The sequence below is a fragment of the Pagrus pagrus genome (assembly GCF_965226575.1).
Source record: "Pagrus pagrus genome assembly, chromosome: 19".
NCBI lineage: Eukaryota > Metazoa > Chordata > Actinopteri > Spariformes > Sparidae > Pagrus > Pagrus pagrus.
In genome coordinates, this window is record NC_140203.1 from 17,692,009 (window position 1) to 17,713,026 (window position 21,018).

The 21,018-nt window shown below is 41.4% G+C and overlaps 2 protein-coding genes across 4 annotated transcripts in view; one reads left to right on the top strand and one right to left on the bottom strand.

The window, feature by feature from the left end:
• The window catches only part of plppr1 (phospholipid phosphatase related 1), a 65,049-nt gene extending 54,171 nt beyond the window's left edge, over positions 1-10,878 (top strand). For 2 of the 3 annotated variants that reach the window (XM_084383329.1, XM_084383330.1), the window contains exons 6-8: positions 1,973-2,149; positions 8,296-8,427; positions 8,995-10,878. In XM_084383329.1, coding sequence (XP_084239455.1) covers positions 1,973-2,149; positions 8,296-8,427; positions 8,995-9,027 — 342 coding nt within the window. In that variant the 3' untranslated portion in view covers positions 9,028-10,878. The other variant, XM_084383331.1, reaches the window with a different exon arrangement.
• Positions 10,879-14,018: 3,140 nt separating this feature from the next.
• grin3a (glutamate receptor, ionotropic, N-methyl-D-aspartate 3A) overlaps positions 14,019-21,018 on the bottom strand; it is a 58,631-nt gene continuing 51,631 nt past the window's right edge. The window contains exon 10 of the mRNA XM_084382394.1: positions 14,019-16,074. Coding sequence (XP_084238520.1) covers positions 15,486-16,074 — 589 coding nt within the window. The 3' untranslated portion in view covers positions 14,019-15,485. The remainder of the gene's footprint in view (positions 16,075-21,018) is intronic.

Sequence of the window (21,018 nt, forward strand, 5' to 3'; positions counted from 1 at the left end):
TCCTCTGTCATTCCTCAGTAACTACTCACGTTTTTGTGTACCGTTCACACATACAGTATGTGAGGATCAGACTTCCTGCTACCTGCTGTCTCACACGTCTATGGTATCGTATGTGACGTAATTCAATAGTATGAAATGTGTGATAATATCATGTGTTATTGTTTTAGGTAGTGGGTGAGAAGGGTTGCCTCTGAGGATAATGCAGCCTGTAACCTTGAAACACTCATGAGTTTAACTTTGGAGATTTAAGAGCCATTCAACTGCTGAGCTGAAAGATTAGACTTTAATTACAAATTACGATTATAGTCTGAATTTTGTGTTGTTGCAAAATATGTGTAATTGATAGATGGATTAAAAAATCAAATTCAGGCTTAAAGCTTTATATGTACATACATGTACTTTTTGTAATACAAATACTGCCTTACAGTTTGAAAAATATTCTCCGATGCACAAGTACTTACTGACTCAAGTGCAGACAGAACAAATATTGAAATTCTCCACCAGATTTCCAGATTTCTTCGGCGCAACCTGAGCACAGTTAATTAAAAATCAATATCAAAAGTACTTCTGGCAGAAGAGTGACTCATTTGGGACTGAATATAATTAGCATACATCTTGGTGTAAACAACACCCAGACACTCGGAGAGGAATGGATCTTTTTTAGCCCAGACTGATTCAAGTTTTTCACTAGATCTGCAGTTCACAAAAAAAAAGCTTTGAACTTGAGGGAATATTCGCTTGTGAAAAGGGTGCTACATGACACCTCTGGGTCTTTGAGTGAGGAATTGCCAAGGAGGGACCTAATATTTCTTAAAAGTGTGTCGAGGAATAGTTCATACAAGCATATGGCGGGTTCAGGCGTTTTTAGAAAACTGCCTGGAGGAACGCATGAGGAATGGCTTTTTGAAGGGCTATTTGAAGAGCTGCTATTTGATATCGGAGTGGGGATCAGCTGCTGCAACGTGAAAGAGAGCAGGGGTGCAGATTATATCAGCAGGAGCGAGAAGAATACAGAGGGCAGATTGTTGATGAAAAAAGGATTTGATGCGCACAACCTGCCGGTTGGCATGGGAGGAGGGTAAAAGTTCAGGAATGAGAACATATGGAGAAAGACTTGAGTGTCTGTTTTTAAATGCTGACAGACTTCTCACAACTTTCACCTCAGGTAAAAGGGTGACCTCATTACGTTTATCTTTTATTCCCTGTGAAAAACACTCTTTGTTTTTTGAGAGTTATTTCACTCATATGATGTAAGTTTTTGACATCTTCCTTTAACTGTTTTTCTGCGCAATGGAGGCTTTGTGCTTTCATCAAATGGTAAAATGTCTTATTTCATTTCTGTGGGAACTCCTCCAGTTTTTCTGCATTAAGCAGTTATGAGAGTTCACCAGGGGCTCTTGTTAATAAACCTTTGGTACACAGGAAACTACATACTGTACTCCTCAATGCGGTCATAGTTTTCTAGTCTGATTTTTTCATGCACTGACCATTTCTGCAGCACCTCTATTCACCCTCTATCTGAACACTCTGTTTTAGTGCCTGTCTCTTTAAGGCCCCCCTCCTGTAAAGCCAGTCTGCTCTGATTGGTCATCTCTCACAGGCCTGAGCAGGCACCACACACCAGGTTTCCTCTGATGCTGTTTTTGCAACCACAGCTGTCCTGGGGGTGGTGACTGTGTAGTTGTGACATCACAACCTTACGTAAGGCCCGTAAAGGTGCAATATGTAAAAATTAACTAAAATCTAGACCATAACGAAATAATAGTTTTGACGTTATGCTGTCTATGCATTGTGTTAGCATGCTAACCCTCTAGCGACAGCAGGTTCTGGTCCAACATTCCTGCGCTCGCAGTGTGAGCACCAACACTCCCCTGGTGCTCTGAGGTCTCAGTCTAGACCCTCTTCCTTATTAATAATGACATGAAAATCTCACTTTCTACATTTTTTTTCTGCCTTCTGTCTTCCTTTCCAGATGTACATCACCAGCACCATCAAGACCAAGTCGAGCCGCCTGGCCAAGCCTGTGCTCTGTCTGGGCACGCTCTGCTCAGCCTTCCTCACCGGCCTCAACCGAGTCTCGGAGTACCGAAACCACTGTTCCGACGTGGTGGCTGGATTCATACTGGGATCAGCGGTTGCTCTGTTTCTGGTGAGGACGATGAAAGGGTGAAAAGTTTGTGGGAATGTGTGAGTGGAGATTAGAGGAGGAGGGAAGGTGATTATTCTGAGGTGGATTCTGGTCATGACTTATTTTCAAATTATAATAATAATTGCCAGCCACATTTTGGAACCGACCCCAAATAGTAATTAAGTGATTAATTCAGGCTGCAGCCTTCCCAAACCCTGTAACATGTTGTCGGTACCATTTTACATTTGTGTCCCTAAAATTCTTACACACATCAGATTTTTTTGTATATTTTTTATATTGGTCTTTAGTGACAATAATAAGGCTGCATAGTGTATAGGAAAGGTATTTAGTCAGCTTTGTATCAATTCAGTTCATGTATAATGATTTCCTAAACACTCATTTGGTGAAGAAGCTTCAAAGAGAAGCTCATGAAGAGGTGTTAGAGAGAGAGGATGTGAGCCAGAATGAAGCAGGGTTTATAATTATCTTATCTTGAAGGCCGTTCAGATACAGGTGAGTTAGGGTGGAGGGAAAAAAGGTAAGGTGGCACCAGTTGATTGGGAGAAAGGGAGAGAGGAGAAGAAAGGCGAAAAAATACTGAGGTGGCACCTGGATTTTTACTGAGATCAGCAAGTCGCTCTGGTTTTGAAAGAGCTCAGTGAGGAAAGGAAGAAAGAAACACTAGTTTTTAATGGCGGTTGTGTTTGATTCAGAGACGATGGAGGGAACAAGCTAAAAGGTGTGATCTAATAAATCCTAGCTCTGTACTCCAGAGGAGTACTTGTTATCTTAAAGATCTCTTTTAGAACAAATGCTTGCAAATTGTGCAGACTGGACTTCCAAGCAAGTAATGTCTCAAATGAGGCCCCTGAGGTGTGTTGTCTGCCTGGCTTCCATTAAAAATTAAAACAGATTTATCGACATCAGATTTTGTGCTGAGTGCCTAAATGCTGGATGATGATTACAGCTAAAAACCCTGGAGTTGTTTTGGGGTCTGAAGCGGAAAAAGCCCACCGAGAAGAAAAGAAGGTGAAGGGAAAGCCTTACAAATCAAATAAGATGTATTTAACAGTCTCAGAGGCTTCATTACATGTAATTGCCGCTGAGCCCCGAGCTTCAAAGCAGGAAAGAGTGTGACAGCGAGGAAAGGGAGGAGGAGAAATGGAGGGGAGGCTGAGGAGAGGAGATCAGGGATCGTTATTCGTTCATTGGCTGCTGGTGGCCGATGTCATAGCTCTTTTATTCCAACAAAGGGAACCAGCCTTGTGAAATGTATTCACAGGGAAACTCCTCGGAGGGTCTGTTACCGCTGTGATCAAACACATGGGAACTGTGTCTCTGTCGCAGTGTGACAGAGACACATAATAAGCTAACACATAAGTTGCATAACAGCAACTCAATCAAGCTGAGTAATTCATTTGACTAACATGAGTGAAAGCATAAGAAATGATTGGACTTTTTAAAAAAAAAAAAAAAAGTATAAATAGCCAGTATAAAATTTGACAATTAGCATTAAAACTAGCTGGTTTTCTCATTTGCAAGCACTGTATTGACAAAAAAGTTAGGATGCTGTGTCAAAGTAAATCACAACAGAATGCAATCTCCAGCAAATTCACTTTATGTACCGAACGGGGCTGTGAGGTTGCACTACAACTATTAATTGGTAGGAGAAATTCAGGGGTCCATTTCCACTGTTAAGAATGAATTGCCAACATGATAAAGCACTCTCTTAACACTCTATCATACTTAAGCTGGATAGCAATGACTGATTGATATCTGATATGTAAAAATAGACCAAATCAGCCCCAAAAAACTGGTACAGTATGTTGGTATGTGTGTATGAACGAGGCAAAGAGTTTATTCTTCATTTTTCTGGTCACACACCAAAAATTTGGCAAATTAAAATGTTAAACCGATGAAGCGCTATACTCAAGCAAACTTTCACGGAGGTCCTGTTAACTGTTGTCAAGTTCACTCAGAACCACAAATGTCAGCCTCACGGTGGCAATAGAGGAAATGTCAGGGGGTCACCATCAAGCCTTTAGGATACAATGTTTGGGAACCATGTCTGTATGGTATACCATAAACCATATTTTGGTTTGCAATGACACATAATGTATTAATATTTCATAAACTACATTGTTTTGCACCTAGAAAAACTGCTTGTCAACTCTGCATGTAAAACTTATTATATACCTGGTATATAATAAGTGCTACATGTTTGTTCAGACATAGTTGGTAGATGATGGGTTAAAAGCCTGTTGGGTGTTAAGAGAGTTTCCTGGGTGATCAGCAGCACTCATGCCTGTTAATGTCTTTCACATGAGATGAGGCATTGATGTGCAGTGTGGGCAACCTGAAGCAGCTCGTCCTTGAAACATGAAGAGGAGGAGACACCGCACCCCACGCTTTAATGAAGGATATAAGCTTTCAATGATCAACCTATAAAAATTGACGTACCTCGAGTCTGTGATCTCCAGGGAAAGATGCAAGAAAGTCAATCATCACCTGAGCAGCTTTGAACCTGCCCGTTTCAAGCTTATTATCAGCAATGCATGAACTGACAAGTGCTGCTTCTCCATTACACATTTACCAAATGGTCCTGGTGAAGCTTATCATGGTCTTGTCATCTGAAGACTGGGGCGATTTGATGGACTGCTATCTTGAGGGAAATGAATGGGTACAAAGAGAGCAGAAAGCAGGTATAGCTCAAATCCCTGTGCTATCAGCGCTCACAGAGAGGAGATCTAAATGGACTCATCAAAGAGCAGATGCCTTTCGTCTTACAAGAGGTTTGTCCTCTGCCAGCAGATTGAGGGATCAGTGTTAAGCACTTGGTCGAGGAGCCGCAGGATGATGTTGGTGAAATCTTAGCAGGAGACAGAGGTGGACACTTGATCCAAGACTAAGTAGAGACACATGCTGACTGCCTGCAAGGTTTAAGGGCCCAGAAATACTACAACTGACATCAAAGAACTAGCGGCACTGAAAGCTGACTGTTCTTATGTTGCCTGGGTTTTGGCCAAAAAGCTGCACTTGAACACCCCAAAAAACAAGGTGGCGGTAGTCTGTAATCATCATTCAAAAAGAGAAACCAGAAGACTCTGGACTGCGGAAAAACAAAATGTTGGCATGGTAAAGCAACCTTTTTTCACACCTGTAGCCACTTCTATTGGAGATCATGGTTGTTAAAAAGGAGCAAATGGCACTGGTGAAGAGACGGAGGTGAAATACTACAGCGTCAAGCTCAAGGGGCTCTCCCTTTCTTTTTCTGTTTTTCATCAGGTGCATTAGAAACTTTTCATCAATTTTATTTAAAGTTAAAAACTCTGGTAAGCTACAATATAAAGAGATTTACCTGGCAGTTCATTCATATATAAAAGCCCCACACTCCAGCTGTATAGACGGCTCTCAATCTAAACCTTAAATTTTCAAGGTATGTTTAATTGCCATCAAAAGAAACTTTTACTTGAAAACTTTTACTTGAAAACTCAAATTTTGTCTTTTTAGCATTTCCATGGCAACAAGCAAACTTTTACCTAGCTCTCCTGAGACAATAGATGGCAGCTTGGGCTGAGCTTGTCGTAGCATGGATGACAAGATGCAAAAATAGAAAGGAAGCAGTCTTCCACGGTCTTTGGGGATGCGCTTCAGTTGAGTGAAAACAAGAAAGTGGAAACCATACTGAAGTGTGTTTGAAACAGGCAGGATGGCTGTGTCTTATAGGAAAGGTTTCATCCCAGGGTAGATAAGAACAGTCGTGGAAACAGGAAAAAACAGTGTCAGTGTATAACTGAAGATTTCTGACTCGCCTACGACTCAGCCTAATCAACTTAAAGTTCAGATTCACAGTGATTTTGTAAAGAATTCATGTTTTTGTGGAACACTGATGCTGTGTCGCCCTTAGATTCAGTCCCAGCAGCTGTTATTCATTCATTTGCTTGGTGGAAGTATTAGAGCAGCACTGTCCATGAACTGCCACAAACAAGGAATACTTGAGCATCCTCCAGCAGTGAATAGTGCCGCTTCATTTTCTCTTTTGCCACTGCCTCAGGGCATGGTTGGCCTGGCGGGGGCTTGGGGGTGGGGTTCTTCCTCGGGCTGCCTCCTTTGATTAACTAGTCCATGGAGGAGTGCAGAAATGCAGCAACCTTGGTCCTGTCTCTACCGGTAGACGAACGTGACTGATGGACAAAAAACATTTCTAAATAAGTGTAATATGTAAGATTTTTTTAAAGATATTTAAAGAAAGAAGCAAGGCTTCAGTTCACTGTGCCTGCTGGGCGCAGTGCCATGCCACAAAGATGAACACCCTGGAGCGTCTCCGTTGACTGCATTAAATGATGGCTGCATTTTGTAGACTCGTACAATGTTTGATTGAGCTTTTACTCCCATATAAACTTCCTATTGGAGCGATAACTGTTCTGAAGTAAAAAATATGGTCACATCTCTCCAAAAAAACGCACCGGTGCTCTTAATTCCTTCTAGTTGGAGCCTAATATCTCAGTGTCACAAGGGTTGGCAAGCAGTCTGATTTAAGTTTGAAGAGATCTCATTTTAATATAGACATTAAGTGACATTGATAAAAGTTGATGCTAATGCTACACTGTGGTGTATCCTCAGATAACAGTGTTAGAGCTGATAAATAACACTGCTTTCTCTCATAATAGGCGCTATAGGAAGTAATCTGTCTTAAGGGACTGGATGAATATGCATATTTTATGCATACTTTTGTAGAGAGTAATAAAATTGCTGGACAGCCTGCACGTGCATTGCAACTGTGAATAGTATCTGTGTATAGAGTCTTTATCAAGGCGTAACTTGTAGTCATTTAGCAGCATGAATCCAAAGGATTTTAATGAGCTCCGTGACTTTTCCTCTAACACACAGCGAGTTGACTTCTTTTGGGATTGAGTGAAATGTCTCAACAACTCTTGGATGGGTTGCCTTGAATCTTTTGTACCCACATGAACAAAACGCATGTCATGTGTGCAGAGTGTGTTTGTTCCTCAGTCTGTTGAATTGTTAGATCAGAGTTTGTAGGCTTCAGTGTTCCTGTGTGGAATAAGCACTGAATGACAAAGGGAGTCATCACATTAATTGCACTGCAGCCACCTATTCATCATGTCTGAGTTAATAAATGTTTTAGTATTGGTTTTGTGTATTTGGTCAAACGGTGTGTTTGGTTATTCATGTGAAACTGTGTACATATTGGGATGCAAGGCACATTTCAGAAGATGATTCTGACATTAAAGTCAAATGAAATCAAATCAAGCATCCCCCTCAGGAAGGACTGCGATGGCTTTGGTGGTACTCAAACCCTGACCCAAACACCTGATTGTATTAATAGGCAGGATTTGTTATTTACTGATCAAGTAGAAAGAATGCTGGTTTTGAACTGTCTCAGGTTCCACTGGTAAGGGAGACACGTATCAGCAGGGGAACAGACTTCGACATAACACCACTTCTCTCCATTGAGTGAATGCCTTGCGGCTTCTCTCCCTCTTCATCTCCTTTGCCTCCATCCATCAGCTGTTAGGGTTAATACAGTTATTCCAGTTTTTACACCGTTACCAGGGGATAGCAACCGGGGAAAACAGTGCCTCTTTCTGTTTTGGCTACGCAATGACAGATACACCTCCTTAGTGCCATAATTTGACCTTCATCTTTCCAGGAAAAATTGTGCCTGGTGGCAGACTGAATACCACAGTGAACGAGGCTTATAGGGAACCAATCTATACATGTCATTTTTACAGCCATTAAAAGGTGCAATCAGTGTTTACTAGAGAATCATTAGTTAAAGCAAAAAAAGTGTCAGTTGAAAAAAAAATTATGAACAGGGTTAACATCACACCTACACATTAGCATTAGCATTAGCATGGCTGTAGACGCTTAATCTTGTCATAACATTCCAATTATTTGTCGGATAAATGTGTGTTTGGACAGTTTCGGGGGATGAAGATTGGACAAAAACATATACATTTGTGACCCTGGATGGTTCCACGTTATATTTGTAAAAGGCATAGCAGTCATAAGGCCAGAATGTCCTGGCTGAAAATAAATTTCCAATCCTCAGAATGAATCCTTGATGTTTCAGTTCCATGCCAGCCTGTGTGATTGTAAACCTACTGTGCTGTTAATGTTGGACTGTCCCCCGCACTTCACAGGGCGTATGTGTTGTGAACAACTTCAAAGGCGTCCACAGTGCAGCAGCCAAACAGAAAACTGAAGACTACCGCGGGCTGCCTCTGATGACTTTCCCACGTGTAGAGAGCCCTCTGGAGACCCTCAGCGCACAGGTACCTGAAAACACTTAACCTGGCATCCCAAAGACTTAATCTCCATGATGCACATTATCTTTTCCCATTAGTTGGAAGAGCTCCCTCAGGACCCTGAGCTTAAAACAAAAATCCACCTTCAGATTGTTTGAATAAGTCTACTGTAATTTTTTCTTTTCTAATTTTTTTAATTGTAATTTGTGGAAATTTCCTACATTCCCCAGAATTCCCATAGAGAAAGGGAAGATTGAGTCACATGATTCACCATGTATCTTTCTTTCTTTCTTTCTTTCTTTCTTTCTTTCTTTCTTTCTTTCTTTCTTTCTTTCCTTCTACACAAAGCACTGACATATGTTCAAAAGAACATACAGGCATGACATTTTGCACTACACCCCTGTCCTCCGTACCCAGTGCACAGAAACATATACAGAACCTCACACAGAGCACTCCTGATATGGGCTGACATTGATTTCTTTTACCTTTACCTTTTCATTTCCACACCTTTTCCCTTTCCTGTCCCCTTTCCTTTCTTTTCCCTCTCAATCCGTACACCGCTCTCCCCATCCCTCCTCCCACCTCCATTTTCAGAACCACTCGGCATCGATGACGGAGGTCACATGACTAAGGGGGCAGCACCGGGTCACGTTTGCGTCTCCACAGCACTTCCAGACACAATGACGAGGACGCATGCCACGTGGCTCCGATTGCTTAACAAAAAACACTCCTGATATATCTGTTTGATTCACCAAGGGGACAAAATACAACATGTTTCTAATGGTTCTCATCTAGTTGGGCTATGCTCAATCCAACCGGCCAAGGCACACAGATCGCACCAGTGGCAAAACTATCACAAGGCAACCCTAAGCACAGATTGTTTTTTCAGATACTTGAAACCATTTGAAACATGGGACATTTTTTTCCCTCCAAGGTGTGCTGTTTGTAGTTAGAGGACGGTGTTTTGTACATTTTGTATGAGCGAGTGCTGTAGCCTACCCTGACGGTGTTAAACCTGCACACTTCCTGTCAGCTGACTCACTCTGTTTTACATCACATCCTGTCAGGTGACTTGCCTCGTCGATCACCACATCTATCCCCCCTCAGTCTGAAAAATCTGCTATGGAAAAAAATATCGATGTTGTTGTTCTGTGATGTTTGTCATTTGTACAGATAAAAAAGAAAGAATCCTTCTTTTTATTATCTCTTTCTGTACATTAATTGACCATGTCAGGTCATATTTTGTAAAGATTTTTGTCAATCTGTATGACTATTATGATCCATTTGGACCTGTTTGCCTGCTGTAAACCTGGATATGTTTTGGTATCAGTTTAGGTGTTTCGGGGAACAACCTCTCTTCCCTTTGGAGGAAATGACAAGGAAGAGTCAGTAACATCCTCCGAGTCAGAAAACGGTGTTTGGCACTTGCAGTGCCAACTTGTCAACCACAATGAAAATGACCAGCCCAGTCACCAGGATAAAATGTTGGCAGTTAATGTTTCTGCAAACCACTGATATGTTCGCATTTGAACGTCTTGTAGGCTATGTGTCATATCATGTTCACGTTACATGTTTATGACCTGACTTTCATATCTAGTGGTGGAGGGGATGATGGTGGAAAAACATGCGACCGCAGGTCAAGACTGCGTTTCAACATTTGTATTTTTGACGAGAGGTTGGGACATTTCCAGCCGTGTTTGAGGCGACAACATGTATTGTAAGCCAAAACATGATATTTTCCTAACCCTAACTTAGTGGTTTGAGTGGTTAACCCAATCCATATCATAAGCACAACATTGGCACAAGATAAAATTGAAAATTTAACCTAAAAAAAGCAAAGTTGCAAGATAAAGAAATGTTAGTCTGTGGTTTACAGAACGAACACTTCCAACAATTTCTCTGACGGTTGGGTTTCTCACAATGAGTGTGTTTCATCCCAGTTTTCCTGGTTCAATGTGATGTTAATAAGGATTTTCCTGCAGAGAGGTCTTGTGGGGCTAGCCTGTGCCAGATCTACTTGAAGATTTCACTGGTAGGACTTTACAATTAAATTTAAACTGAAATCCCAATGGAAAGCGTCTATATATAATACATGGGACAAAGAAAAAAAAAGAGACGGAAATGCTCTTTGGAGTGAAACCAAGTGACTTACTTAAGGCCCTGGCTAGCCCTGTTAATGGAAACCAGGCTAATGACTCCTGCTTCACTTTTCCTCCTTGAGGCTCCCCTCCCCCTCCCCGACCCACCAGTGGATTGTGATGCAATGTTGTGACTCCATTTTCCCATTGGAAGATAACGCCCAGCATGAAGAGAGAAGTCAAGATGTTTTATAGATATTCTTGATTTGAACTATACTCATTATCATTGTGATTATACTCGTCTTTTACTTTGAGAACAAAAAAATAGCGTTTCATTTGAAATGCTACATATATTTTTTTTTTCTTGGTTTGTCCACAAATTAAATAGTCAGTAGCAACAGTGTGTTGTCTTGTGTTTTTCATTATGTGTCAAATTAAAGTGGTGACTTTTTTTTTCTTCTTATCATTAAAAAAAATTGTGGCCAAAGACGAGGAGAAAAAAAGGTTGAATACATAGAAACAATATTCCCATTCCTCCCCTGTTTTAATGTCAAAGTGAGATACCAAAGAACTGAGACAGAAAGCTGGAATCCATCTTGACAATAGTTGTACAAAGTTACCTTGCTGTAAGAAGTTGGAAACATGTCTGTCCTTGTGTTTGTTTAAACATTTTTAGAGATTTGGTGTGATTTTTTTTACCCCCCAATTAAAGACTTGCAGGCAGACCTATAACAATTCTTCTGCAACATGCAAATTCTACTTTCTTTTTTGTGATCGGCCCTAGTGGACTTGTGCAGGGGCCCTGGGTGCCCTATTTATTTTCTTCGCCCCTGGCCCTCAAACATCCTTAGTCTGCCACTGGCCCTAATCTAAACAGTGGCTCATCTGCAGCCTAAAGGTAAGGTCAAATTTGCACATTATTACATTTCGTTTAACAAAAATTTGAAAACATATGTGATGTCATGGTTCCAACGTGGGTATAAAAAGAATACATTTTGAACAGAGTGTTCAAAATCTGTAAAACAATGAAAATGAAACTAGTGCTGAATTGATAATGAATTCACCATTCACAAACACTTGGGATCATTGTTTCTGTTAGATGAAGTCGCACAAAGGTCAAATCAATTAAAACGAATGGAAGAATATTGGCAGAATGGAAGCGTAATGTGACCCTACTCCTAAACATTTGATTGGTACATGGAGGTAGCGCAGTGGAAAGTAAAGTGTCTGGAGGCAGGTGTCTCCTAGGAGGATTAGTTCAGGGGGGAAAAACATTGTGCTTTAAATGTTCTTCACATACAGTATGTACTGAAGCATGAAGGACAATTTCACTAAATGGATTCTGAATTCATAATAATGGAAAGTTTCTCGGAGGACTAGTACACCTTCAGGGTTGTTCTTGAACAAAAAAACTGATGTTTATTTTGTCAGCTCCTCACATTATTATGGAAATGTTGGCAATTTCAAAAGAAGATACATGATGCTACATATTGTTGCCTCCGTGAACAAGTCAGGAGGAAATCGTGACAATTTAGCAAGCCTGTGTTTAGACGGGCCCCCAAAATGTCAATATGAATACGACTTTATTCTTATCCCATATACCAAGTGTCACATCCTTTGCGGCAGGCCTTTCCTCCTCGCCCCACACCCCTGTCCAGCCAGCCAGACGAGTTATTGGAATGAGCACAGATATGCTAAAACCTGGCTCTTATTTAGTTTTTCTGTTGATTCATCCTGTTACGAGCGCAGCGACTTCAGTGATGTTTATGTCACAGCTAAGCAAGGCACATACACAGAGACACAAAGAAAGCTGACGGCTCAGCCAGTGCACTTGCTCTTTCGCTCTGTCAGGTATTCATTTCAGCTGTGACAGCCTGCGCTTACCCTGCAGACACACTGGCTAAATAGATAGGGGCCGTCTGTGTATGTGCGTGTATGTGTGTGTGTGGCAGCATTTGACCATGCCATGTGTTTATAAAATGTCATCCTTAGCTGTTCTGAGTATGCCTCCCTGTCCAAATTGCTGTCCCCTAGCAATATCACTGAAGAATGGTGCAACAACCAAATATCGTTTCAAGGTGTGCAGCAAAGCTCTGAGTCGGTTGGTTATGTGTACAGCTGCAGGGTGTTTTTTAAGTCATAATGGAATCTATTTAGATGGGGGGAGAAATGAGTAACTGCAGTTGAATCTCAATGGCCAACTTGGAAAAGAAACTCCAGCAAATGAATCCTCAATGCACAGTTTGATTGGCGTGCCCTGGATGTCAGCCATTGTTCTATACCTCTGGCTACATTGTTTCATCTTTCTCCCTCTTACATGAGCTGGAAAGTCATTATGTATCAGTGAAAGTATATCCCTTGAAGGGGAATTCTGGTTTTTACAAGTTTTGGTATGTAAATGACTCATACTTACCAAAAGTTTTGGATTTGTGGTAGCCACGGCACGGCTACGATTGCTACAATGTAATCATTTGGGGCAACTCAGACCGTGGAGTTACATCCACTAAAGGTGCTTGTTTTGCCACGGACAGTTTGAGGTCGTTATTGTAAACGACGTTACAGAAACGGAGTAAAAGCCACAAATCTTGCTCAAGAAGAAGTCCTGCTTTTAAGAGAGGTGAGTTGCTGCAGGAAGGTGACAAGTCACAGTTTGAGAGAGGGCTTTGGAGTTTAGTCAGAGGAACTGCCAGCAAGAAATTATTTCCAAAGTTCTGGCTGAATATTCAGAATTTGATCTTGACAATCTAGATCAGATTCCTTGAGGTGGTTGCAGGGCGTCCCCAGCAAAAAGGGAATATTTTCACTATAATTCCATCCATAAGTAACACGATGACAGATGTATGACTATTCAGGTCATGGGTTTCATGCAAATTCTGTAATAAAACATCTGAAAGCACAATTCTTATCAGATGAGGTACCCTGGGATAAAATCTCATCAAATGGGGGTCTGTGGCCTAATTTGTGTCAGTTAAGGGGTCCTTGATGTGAAAGTGGTTAGGACCTACAATCTAGATAAGTCAACTACAGCAACTCACCTCTCAAGAGATTTCAGAGCGAGACCTCACCTTCAGAGAGATTTGTGTTTCTGGTTACAAAAAGGGTTCTGCTGTTTGACAAATCGGTTTGAATAGTTTCCATAATGTTGTCAGGCATGTAGACTAACAATTTCAGCAATTTCAGTTCCCCAAAGGTAACACTGCAGCTGTGTCACAGCTGCTGGCTGAGGTTATCTACTGGACTAAGTATGCATCATTTACACAACAAAATGTAAAAATAGGGCCTAGGTTTAAGAATATTGGAAATGCCCTTTAAGTTCTTAAATAAAATAGTATGAACTTTTGGTGATTCAAGTCAGTTATCACTAAATCAATTTTGTTTCCAGGTAACATCAAGGCTTTAGAAAATTGAAAATCGCCATACCTAACAGTTTCAAGGTTAATAATTAAAAAGTGTCCTTTATACTGCTTTTTGATTTGTACTTGAAATGATACTGTATATTGATGTCTGAGATAGCTACAGATTGAAGAAAAAAAAATTAAGTACAAAGAAGAGAGGTAAGTTTTTAATAACGGAACACATCCAAACGCAAACAGAAACGATGCAAGAAAACAGGTCTCATCACAGAGGGACTGTTTCAGTGTGTTCAGTTGTATATGATCATCTTGTCCAAATAAGATGTCAGAGTTTGACATCTGGTCTATGTCAATATTAACATTTACTATTTAAAGGAAAAGTTCAGCCAAAACGGAAAATTCAGTCAGTATGTGCTCACCCCATGCTGATGGAAAGTCAGGTAAAGTTTCATAGTCCACAAATTTTACCCAACTCTTCATGGGCTTAGGGGAGAGTAGATAATACCTGAATTTTTATTTTTGAGTGAACTGTTTCTTTAACGATGGGCTTGTGTTTTGTCTGAGGTTACAAGAGCACCGGGATGATCTCAATAGGCTGGGATAGCCATCATGAAGAAGAAAAACGTCTAGACCACAAGTCAAGCTCTGACAAATTAAATGAAGACTTTTAGGTGCAGCTTTCTTTAATAAACTAGAAGTGCATCGGTGAAGTGCAGGACAACATTATACAGTGATTCCTTAAATAAGAATTTTTATTGTCCCATATTTTTCCACCAGATGCCAACCAGAGGTTCTTGACGAATACAGAGGTGTCTTGCTGAAGCATCATATCTTTTTTTGTTCTTTACTTGTATCGACTGCCCCACCAACCCACAAAAAGGCGCACTAGAAAGAGTGACCTAAGCCAAATGAAATACATTGTCAAAGGCCAGAAACATTAGGTCATCGCTGATAATAATCAACAGCTGTATGTCTTTACTTCCCCCCCTTAAAGGTACAAGATTTCAGCAAGACACGAGGACATAAAGACTTAAGTGGCTGGGTTCAACTTCAGGTCATTTACACTCTCAATGAGTCTCAACATAAGACTCAGGTGAATTAGCCCATTAAGCTTAAATACCGAGTGGTCATATCTGTGATGAAGCTTATCACCAAGGCAAGCAAATCTGTACCCTTGAAGAGACAAGGCTTAGAGGTAAAGGATGAGAGGGTCAAGAGGAAAGGCTAGAAAGGAGAAGGAATGGAAGTCAAAGGAAAAAATCAAGGGATCAGAAAGAGGCGACAAGGAGGTGAAGATGTTGGGGGAAGGGAAGTTAAGAAGAGAAAGGTTTGCACAGCTCTTCAGTGACAGCAACAAGCTAGTGAGAGATTTAATTCAGGGTCCCTGGTTCACCTTTGTCCAGCGCCTCTCGTCTGAGTAAACCCCATGTTCCAGGAGTCAGGTATTGTTCTACTGGAGTCACAGAGCAGGATCGGATCCCTGGAGAACATTTCAGTCCAGCGTTCAGGGGAACCCCTGAGCCTAACGGAGGATTCAGCTACCAGAAATCTTTGAATGTTCAAACTCCACAATTAAGACAAAGATCCCTCTCCAGGACCTAAAGGAGGTCCCATGTCTAGCCAGGTTTCTCCAGGCATGTCAAAGAGAAAAGCTTCAGAACTCCGGGAGTGTGTTTGTGTGTTGGTTAGTCTGCTGGTGGGACTGGGGATACTGAGCAAGCTGGTTAGACTGGTGCGTAGTGGGCTGATTGGGTGAAGTCTGTTTTGCTTGCTGGTTTTCTGATTGGTACTGTTCTAGCTCTCTCTTCCTCCTCATGGCTGACTGCAGCTGCTGCTTGATTACAAGGATTTGACCCTCCAGTTCTGACAGCTCTTGAACCAGCGGGTTCCTGCCCACACCCACACCCACGCCGGGGCCGCAGTCGCCAGCACCCAAACCCCGGCACTGTCCCGATGTTATGCCCTGCCCGGAGCTTCCCTGCCCTGGCCCCAGTCCTTGGCCCAACGCCCGCCCTAACAAGTCAGAGCGACCATTAGAGTTGGTCACTATGGGCAGGTGTTTCTCTAGTAGGGGAAGAGAATGGGGATGAGGCAGGGGAGATGGCGGTGGTGGAGGAGGAAGATCCTGGGACGATGGGTGTTCCAGGTCATTCTGCATCTCTTGTGGAAGGACCCTACGCCTGTTGCAGTGGGAGGACTCTGCAGGATTCCAAGATGCTGACTGGTTGTTTCCCTCGTTGCACCTGAAGATAGAACAGATACAGAGGGAAATATGAGCAGGAAATTCTGTTTTCTTCGTAGGAATGCCTATGTGGGAGATCGTGTATCATCTGACCGCATCTTTTCAGGTTGAGTCTTACGTAAAACCTGCAGCTCAGATGCTATCTCTCTTGCTGACTATTCTACAGGCACACATGTGACTTCAATCCTTTGCTTTTCTCACTATCTGTATTGCTGCTGCACATACAACATAATTATATCCACGCTGTATGACAAACTGAAATTCAGGGAGAAGCAGACCTTGAACAAGATAGTAAAGTGAAGACTAATTTCCCCAAACAGCTTTATGGGAAAGTTCCAGAAATCATTGGAAGGATACAACAACCAGTGTGAATGCTCGCCAAGAGCTTGTACAAGTGGTCTCTCTGAATGTCCCATTAAATGTAAAATGCCCTTTTGTTATTTGTCCCTTGGTGTATTGTTCTGTTCTGTCTTGCATAATAGGTTTTATTTTTAGCAACACCAGCGGCTTGGCACTACCGATGGCAATGATAGAGTATCGGTTGGTTGGTCGTTTGGTCAGTTGGTCAGTCCAGCACTTTGGTTCTGACTGAATTACTGTAACTATTGGACGGATTGCAAAAAAAATGTTAACAGACATTCTTGCTCCCCAGAGGATGAAATGTACAGGCCTTAGTCATAAGGTTGACATTTGTGTTTTTTAGTGAAATCTTGACAAATATTGGTTTGACTGCCCTGCAATTTTGTACAAGCCTTCAAGTTTCCTTCAGGTTGAATTGTAATAACTTTGATGATCGCTTAAAGGTGCAACATGCAATATTTGGGTTGTTGGGTCAAGCGAGCCACCAACTCAATACATCGGTATTTGATGATCTGACACTCTCTTTCTCTGGAATCGTCTACTGCACCTTTAAAATTTCCTCTAGCACCATCATTCAGATTTTGATTTGTCACTTATTCTGGTTTATTACTAAATGCCTGAAAAACTGATGACATCCCAGTAAGACTCAGCTGTATTGGGTGCTTATTACCAGATCGTTTTTGCTAACATGCTGATGTGCTCACAATTGCTTACAAGATGCCAACAAACACAATTATGAGCATGCTGAAGTTAGCATTTAATTCAGAGTGTAGCCTCAAAGAGCTGCGAGGCCAACTGTAGATGTTTTAATCAGAATCCCACGCAATCCCTTTCAAAATTGTCTGAAAAGGTTTGATAATTGCTTCTACACTTGAGTGTGTGTGTGTCATAGCAGATTTTGTGGTGATTCAGGCCACCCCTGGTGTTAATCCGTCAGCGCCCTTGTGTGGGAAGCTCGGCTTACTGTCATCTTTTGTGAAACCCTACGCAAAAAAACCTTGGGATGATTTTAGATTCTGCTTTTAAATTTGATAAACAGATGAGAGAGTCGCTATGGTACAGGCTACAGTCCCTTGGGCGTGGCGGAAGCTCAAGGGCGACATCTCTGTTGTGGGCCCCAACCCGTGGAACAAACTGCCCCACCACATCAGATTATTCAAAACACAACTCAAAACCCACCTTTTTTCTGTGGCTTTTGATCAAACATTAACCGCTGCTCTCATAATGTTTGTTTTACTCGTTATGCCTCTGCGCTAGTGACAGCGGTTGCTTGAGGCATTGTATTTTAGGGTTGTCCGTACGTCTGTCCATCCCATTCTTGTCAACCCAGTATCTCAAGAATGGCTTGAGGGAGTTTCTTAAAATTTGGTCCAAATGCTCACTTTGACTCAAGGATGAATAGACTGGTCAGAGTAAAGAATTTATACAATAATTATGATAACATTTGAAGATTTGAAATGATGTCATTTGATATCCAAAAGGTCAGCAGTCAAATGCACCGTGACATCATAATATTCTGCAAAAAAATATTCTGGCCGTTATTCAATGCCACAACAGCAGCAACAACAGAACTCTGGGCCTACGCATGATCTTTTATCGTTCTTTTCACTTGTTTGTTATTAAATGTGCTATAGAAATGAAGTGACTTATGGTAGACCAAGACATCATTTGATTGTCTCGGCCTCCATAATACAGCACATCTTTATCCGTGTGGTGGCTGGGTTACGGTGTGGCTTGCAGATTGGTTGATACATGAGCGTGCTCTAGCAGGTTAGTGAATTGTGATGGATTACTGTGTATGTTACTCATGCCACTGTCTGACCTTTTTTTCCCTCTTTCTTTAACTCCTGTGTGCCAAGTGCCCTCATGGCCTGGCAAGCTGGCCTTATGGTCAAGTTACCAACCTATTTTGTCAGAACATGGCCATTATAGTTGAGCAAGAAAAGTACATCTGATATTTGTGTAGCTTGTTAAGGATTGGGATGCTGCAGGTAGAGCAGCCAATGGTTGACTGCCGCCAGAACTCATGTCATTGTTGAAATATAATGTCAGTTTTCATTAAGTTTTTTAATAAATAGCCTCCATAACATGCATATTAAGACAAAAAAAAAGACCCTGACTGTCAAGGCTCCCTGGCAGAAATCAAAATCATGAACAGTTATTTCCCTCCAGCACCAGCACTGATCCCACCGAACTCTCCCATCCTACCTGGAGGTATACCTTCATCTTTAAGCTAATGAGCACCAGCAGCAGTAACCTGGCAGTTCGAGCAGTAAATTTGACACAGCATCACTGATGTCATCTTCTATCAGGGCTTAAACATATATCACTTGACAAATCCTTTTTCCTTGTGCTCCTCCAGGGAGACATGGAGGAGCAGAGTGATCCTCAATCAGTGTCCTTTTTACAGCATTTGTCCTGCCTGCTTTTCAACTCATTTATCCTGCACAATCATGTTTCTTGTACTGCGGAAGCACAACTCACCACAGAAAAAAATCTCAAAGCTATTTCAGTGACGCTTTAAATCCACACAAACTTAAAAAAAAAAAAAAAAAAAAGCCTGGTTCTCCTTGGTAACATATCAATCCCTTTGATTGCACCAACCATGAAAAACTCCTGCAACATCAAGTCACCCTGGACCTTTGCCCAAAGCTTCTCCCTTTTTTTCCACAGCATCAGCACACGACAGGAAGAGGGGAGAGAGCAAGTGGGGTCTGCAATACATGATTGGATATTACACAAGGCTGGTGTCATCTTGAGTTTCAAGAAAATACCAGTGAGTGTCCTTGCTTTTGTGCTTCATCAAAGCTTGCAAATGTTCTGCTAAAAGTCGTCCCTGCACAGATAAATGATACATTCAGATTACTTAGTTGTTATTGAAATGTTTATCTTTTGGTTTATACATATTCAGCTTCATAGTGTTGAATTTTGTGTGGTCTACTGCTTTATTAAAATAACAGCATGAGTTGGCTAGTCAGTGGATTTGAAGGGCACCATGACTGCAAACAAGAAAAGTTTTGTTTAAAGACAAAATCATATTCATAAGATTGGTAGACTCAACAGATTACTAATTAATTTCAAAGATGTATGTTGGAATTATCAAAAATGTTTCCAACAATGTTCAAACCCCGAGAAATCCACGAGTTTACTCAAGGTGAGGGTAAGCCGTAAGACAACATCAGCGGGCACCTACACATACTGAGGGTGAATGTGTCTGTATGGTTAACTTCAGTATAAGTACTCACCAGAGATTCTGGTACTCTTCTTTTCCCCTCTCCCCTCTGTAACGTTACGTTTATAAAGTATAGTACATTTCCCTTTCAGCTCCAGTTGGAAGTCAACATCACAGAACATAAATACAAGAAAACGCATTCAGCTCTGCGGATCATTGCTGTAGTCAGGTTGATAAACAGGAGTGAAGATAAATCCACTTTTTTAATCCCAAAAGTTTAAAAGTAATCTCTGAGCTCTCCTCCCGTCCGTAAACAGTTCTGGATCAGAGCAGAATACGAAGTGACTCCAGGTGTTTACTTTCCAGAGTGTCTGGCTCTCACCCAGACATCAGCCGACTCTAAGCAGCTTAGCAGCGGCTCTTGCCCACCGCTAGGCCCAGCCCTCTACTCAACACTCTGCAAACATCTTTTGTTTTGAGAGCTTCCTAGTGATGGAAGTTACATATTGTACTTTAATGGTAGATTTATGGTACAATATAAAAAAGTCCTTTAAAAAACTTGTTTAAAAAAGTTTAAGCCTTATATAAAGCTCCTGAGAACACTCTGTGCTTCCTATCACTAAAAAATGAGAACATATCCCGGTAAAGTACCAATACAATATAATATATATTTTACTCCCTGTCAGCTCGAGTGTTTCTGCAGTCATTTATAGGAAAGCTCCGGTGCCAGAGACTTAGAAAAGAACAAATTTCAGTTTCCTCTTTCAAACAGAAACTTTTCACATCTATTGGACCAGATCTGCAGGCTGAAAAGTAACCGTGGTTTCATTAAAGGAGTAAAGACGAGAGAGATTCCCATCACATGAATGTGAAGCCTAACTGAGGAACTCTCTGAATCAAAGGTATTTTCACCGGCGATAAAAAAAAAAGAAAGAAGAAGAAATGACAAGAAGAATCTAATGAGATACTCCTGACATCAAAAGAAACCTTAAGCTGAAGGATCAGACGTCAGAATATAAAACATAAAAAGAATCTCATCTTAAACTGACACATGCACCGTTTGACAAGGAGGCACCTGTGCTTACATCATGGCCGCAATGATGGAGAGAAGATTTTGCAACGTGGTTAACGTCATCAGGTCTCTTAAGCTTTAAGTCTAAAGATAATCACCCTGGTTTCAGCATCTTTATAGGCGTTAGTGTGCTGGACTTTATAGTGCAGATGTTCTCCAACTAATTATGCTAAGTCACAGCCGGCAATGATCTCAGGCAGGTCGGTGGTAGGCATTTCAATGTCTAAACTGAAAACATCTGCTGGCTGAGCCTTTGTGTCTAAAGTTCACCTTTCTTTTGTGAAAAAAGTCATCCTCTCTTTGGCTTCTCGTCTACTGTTTTTGGCTTTTTTCATAAATTA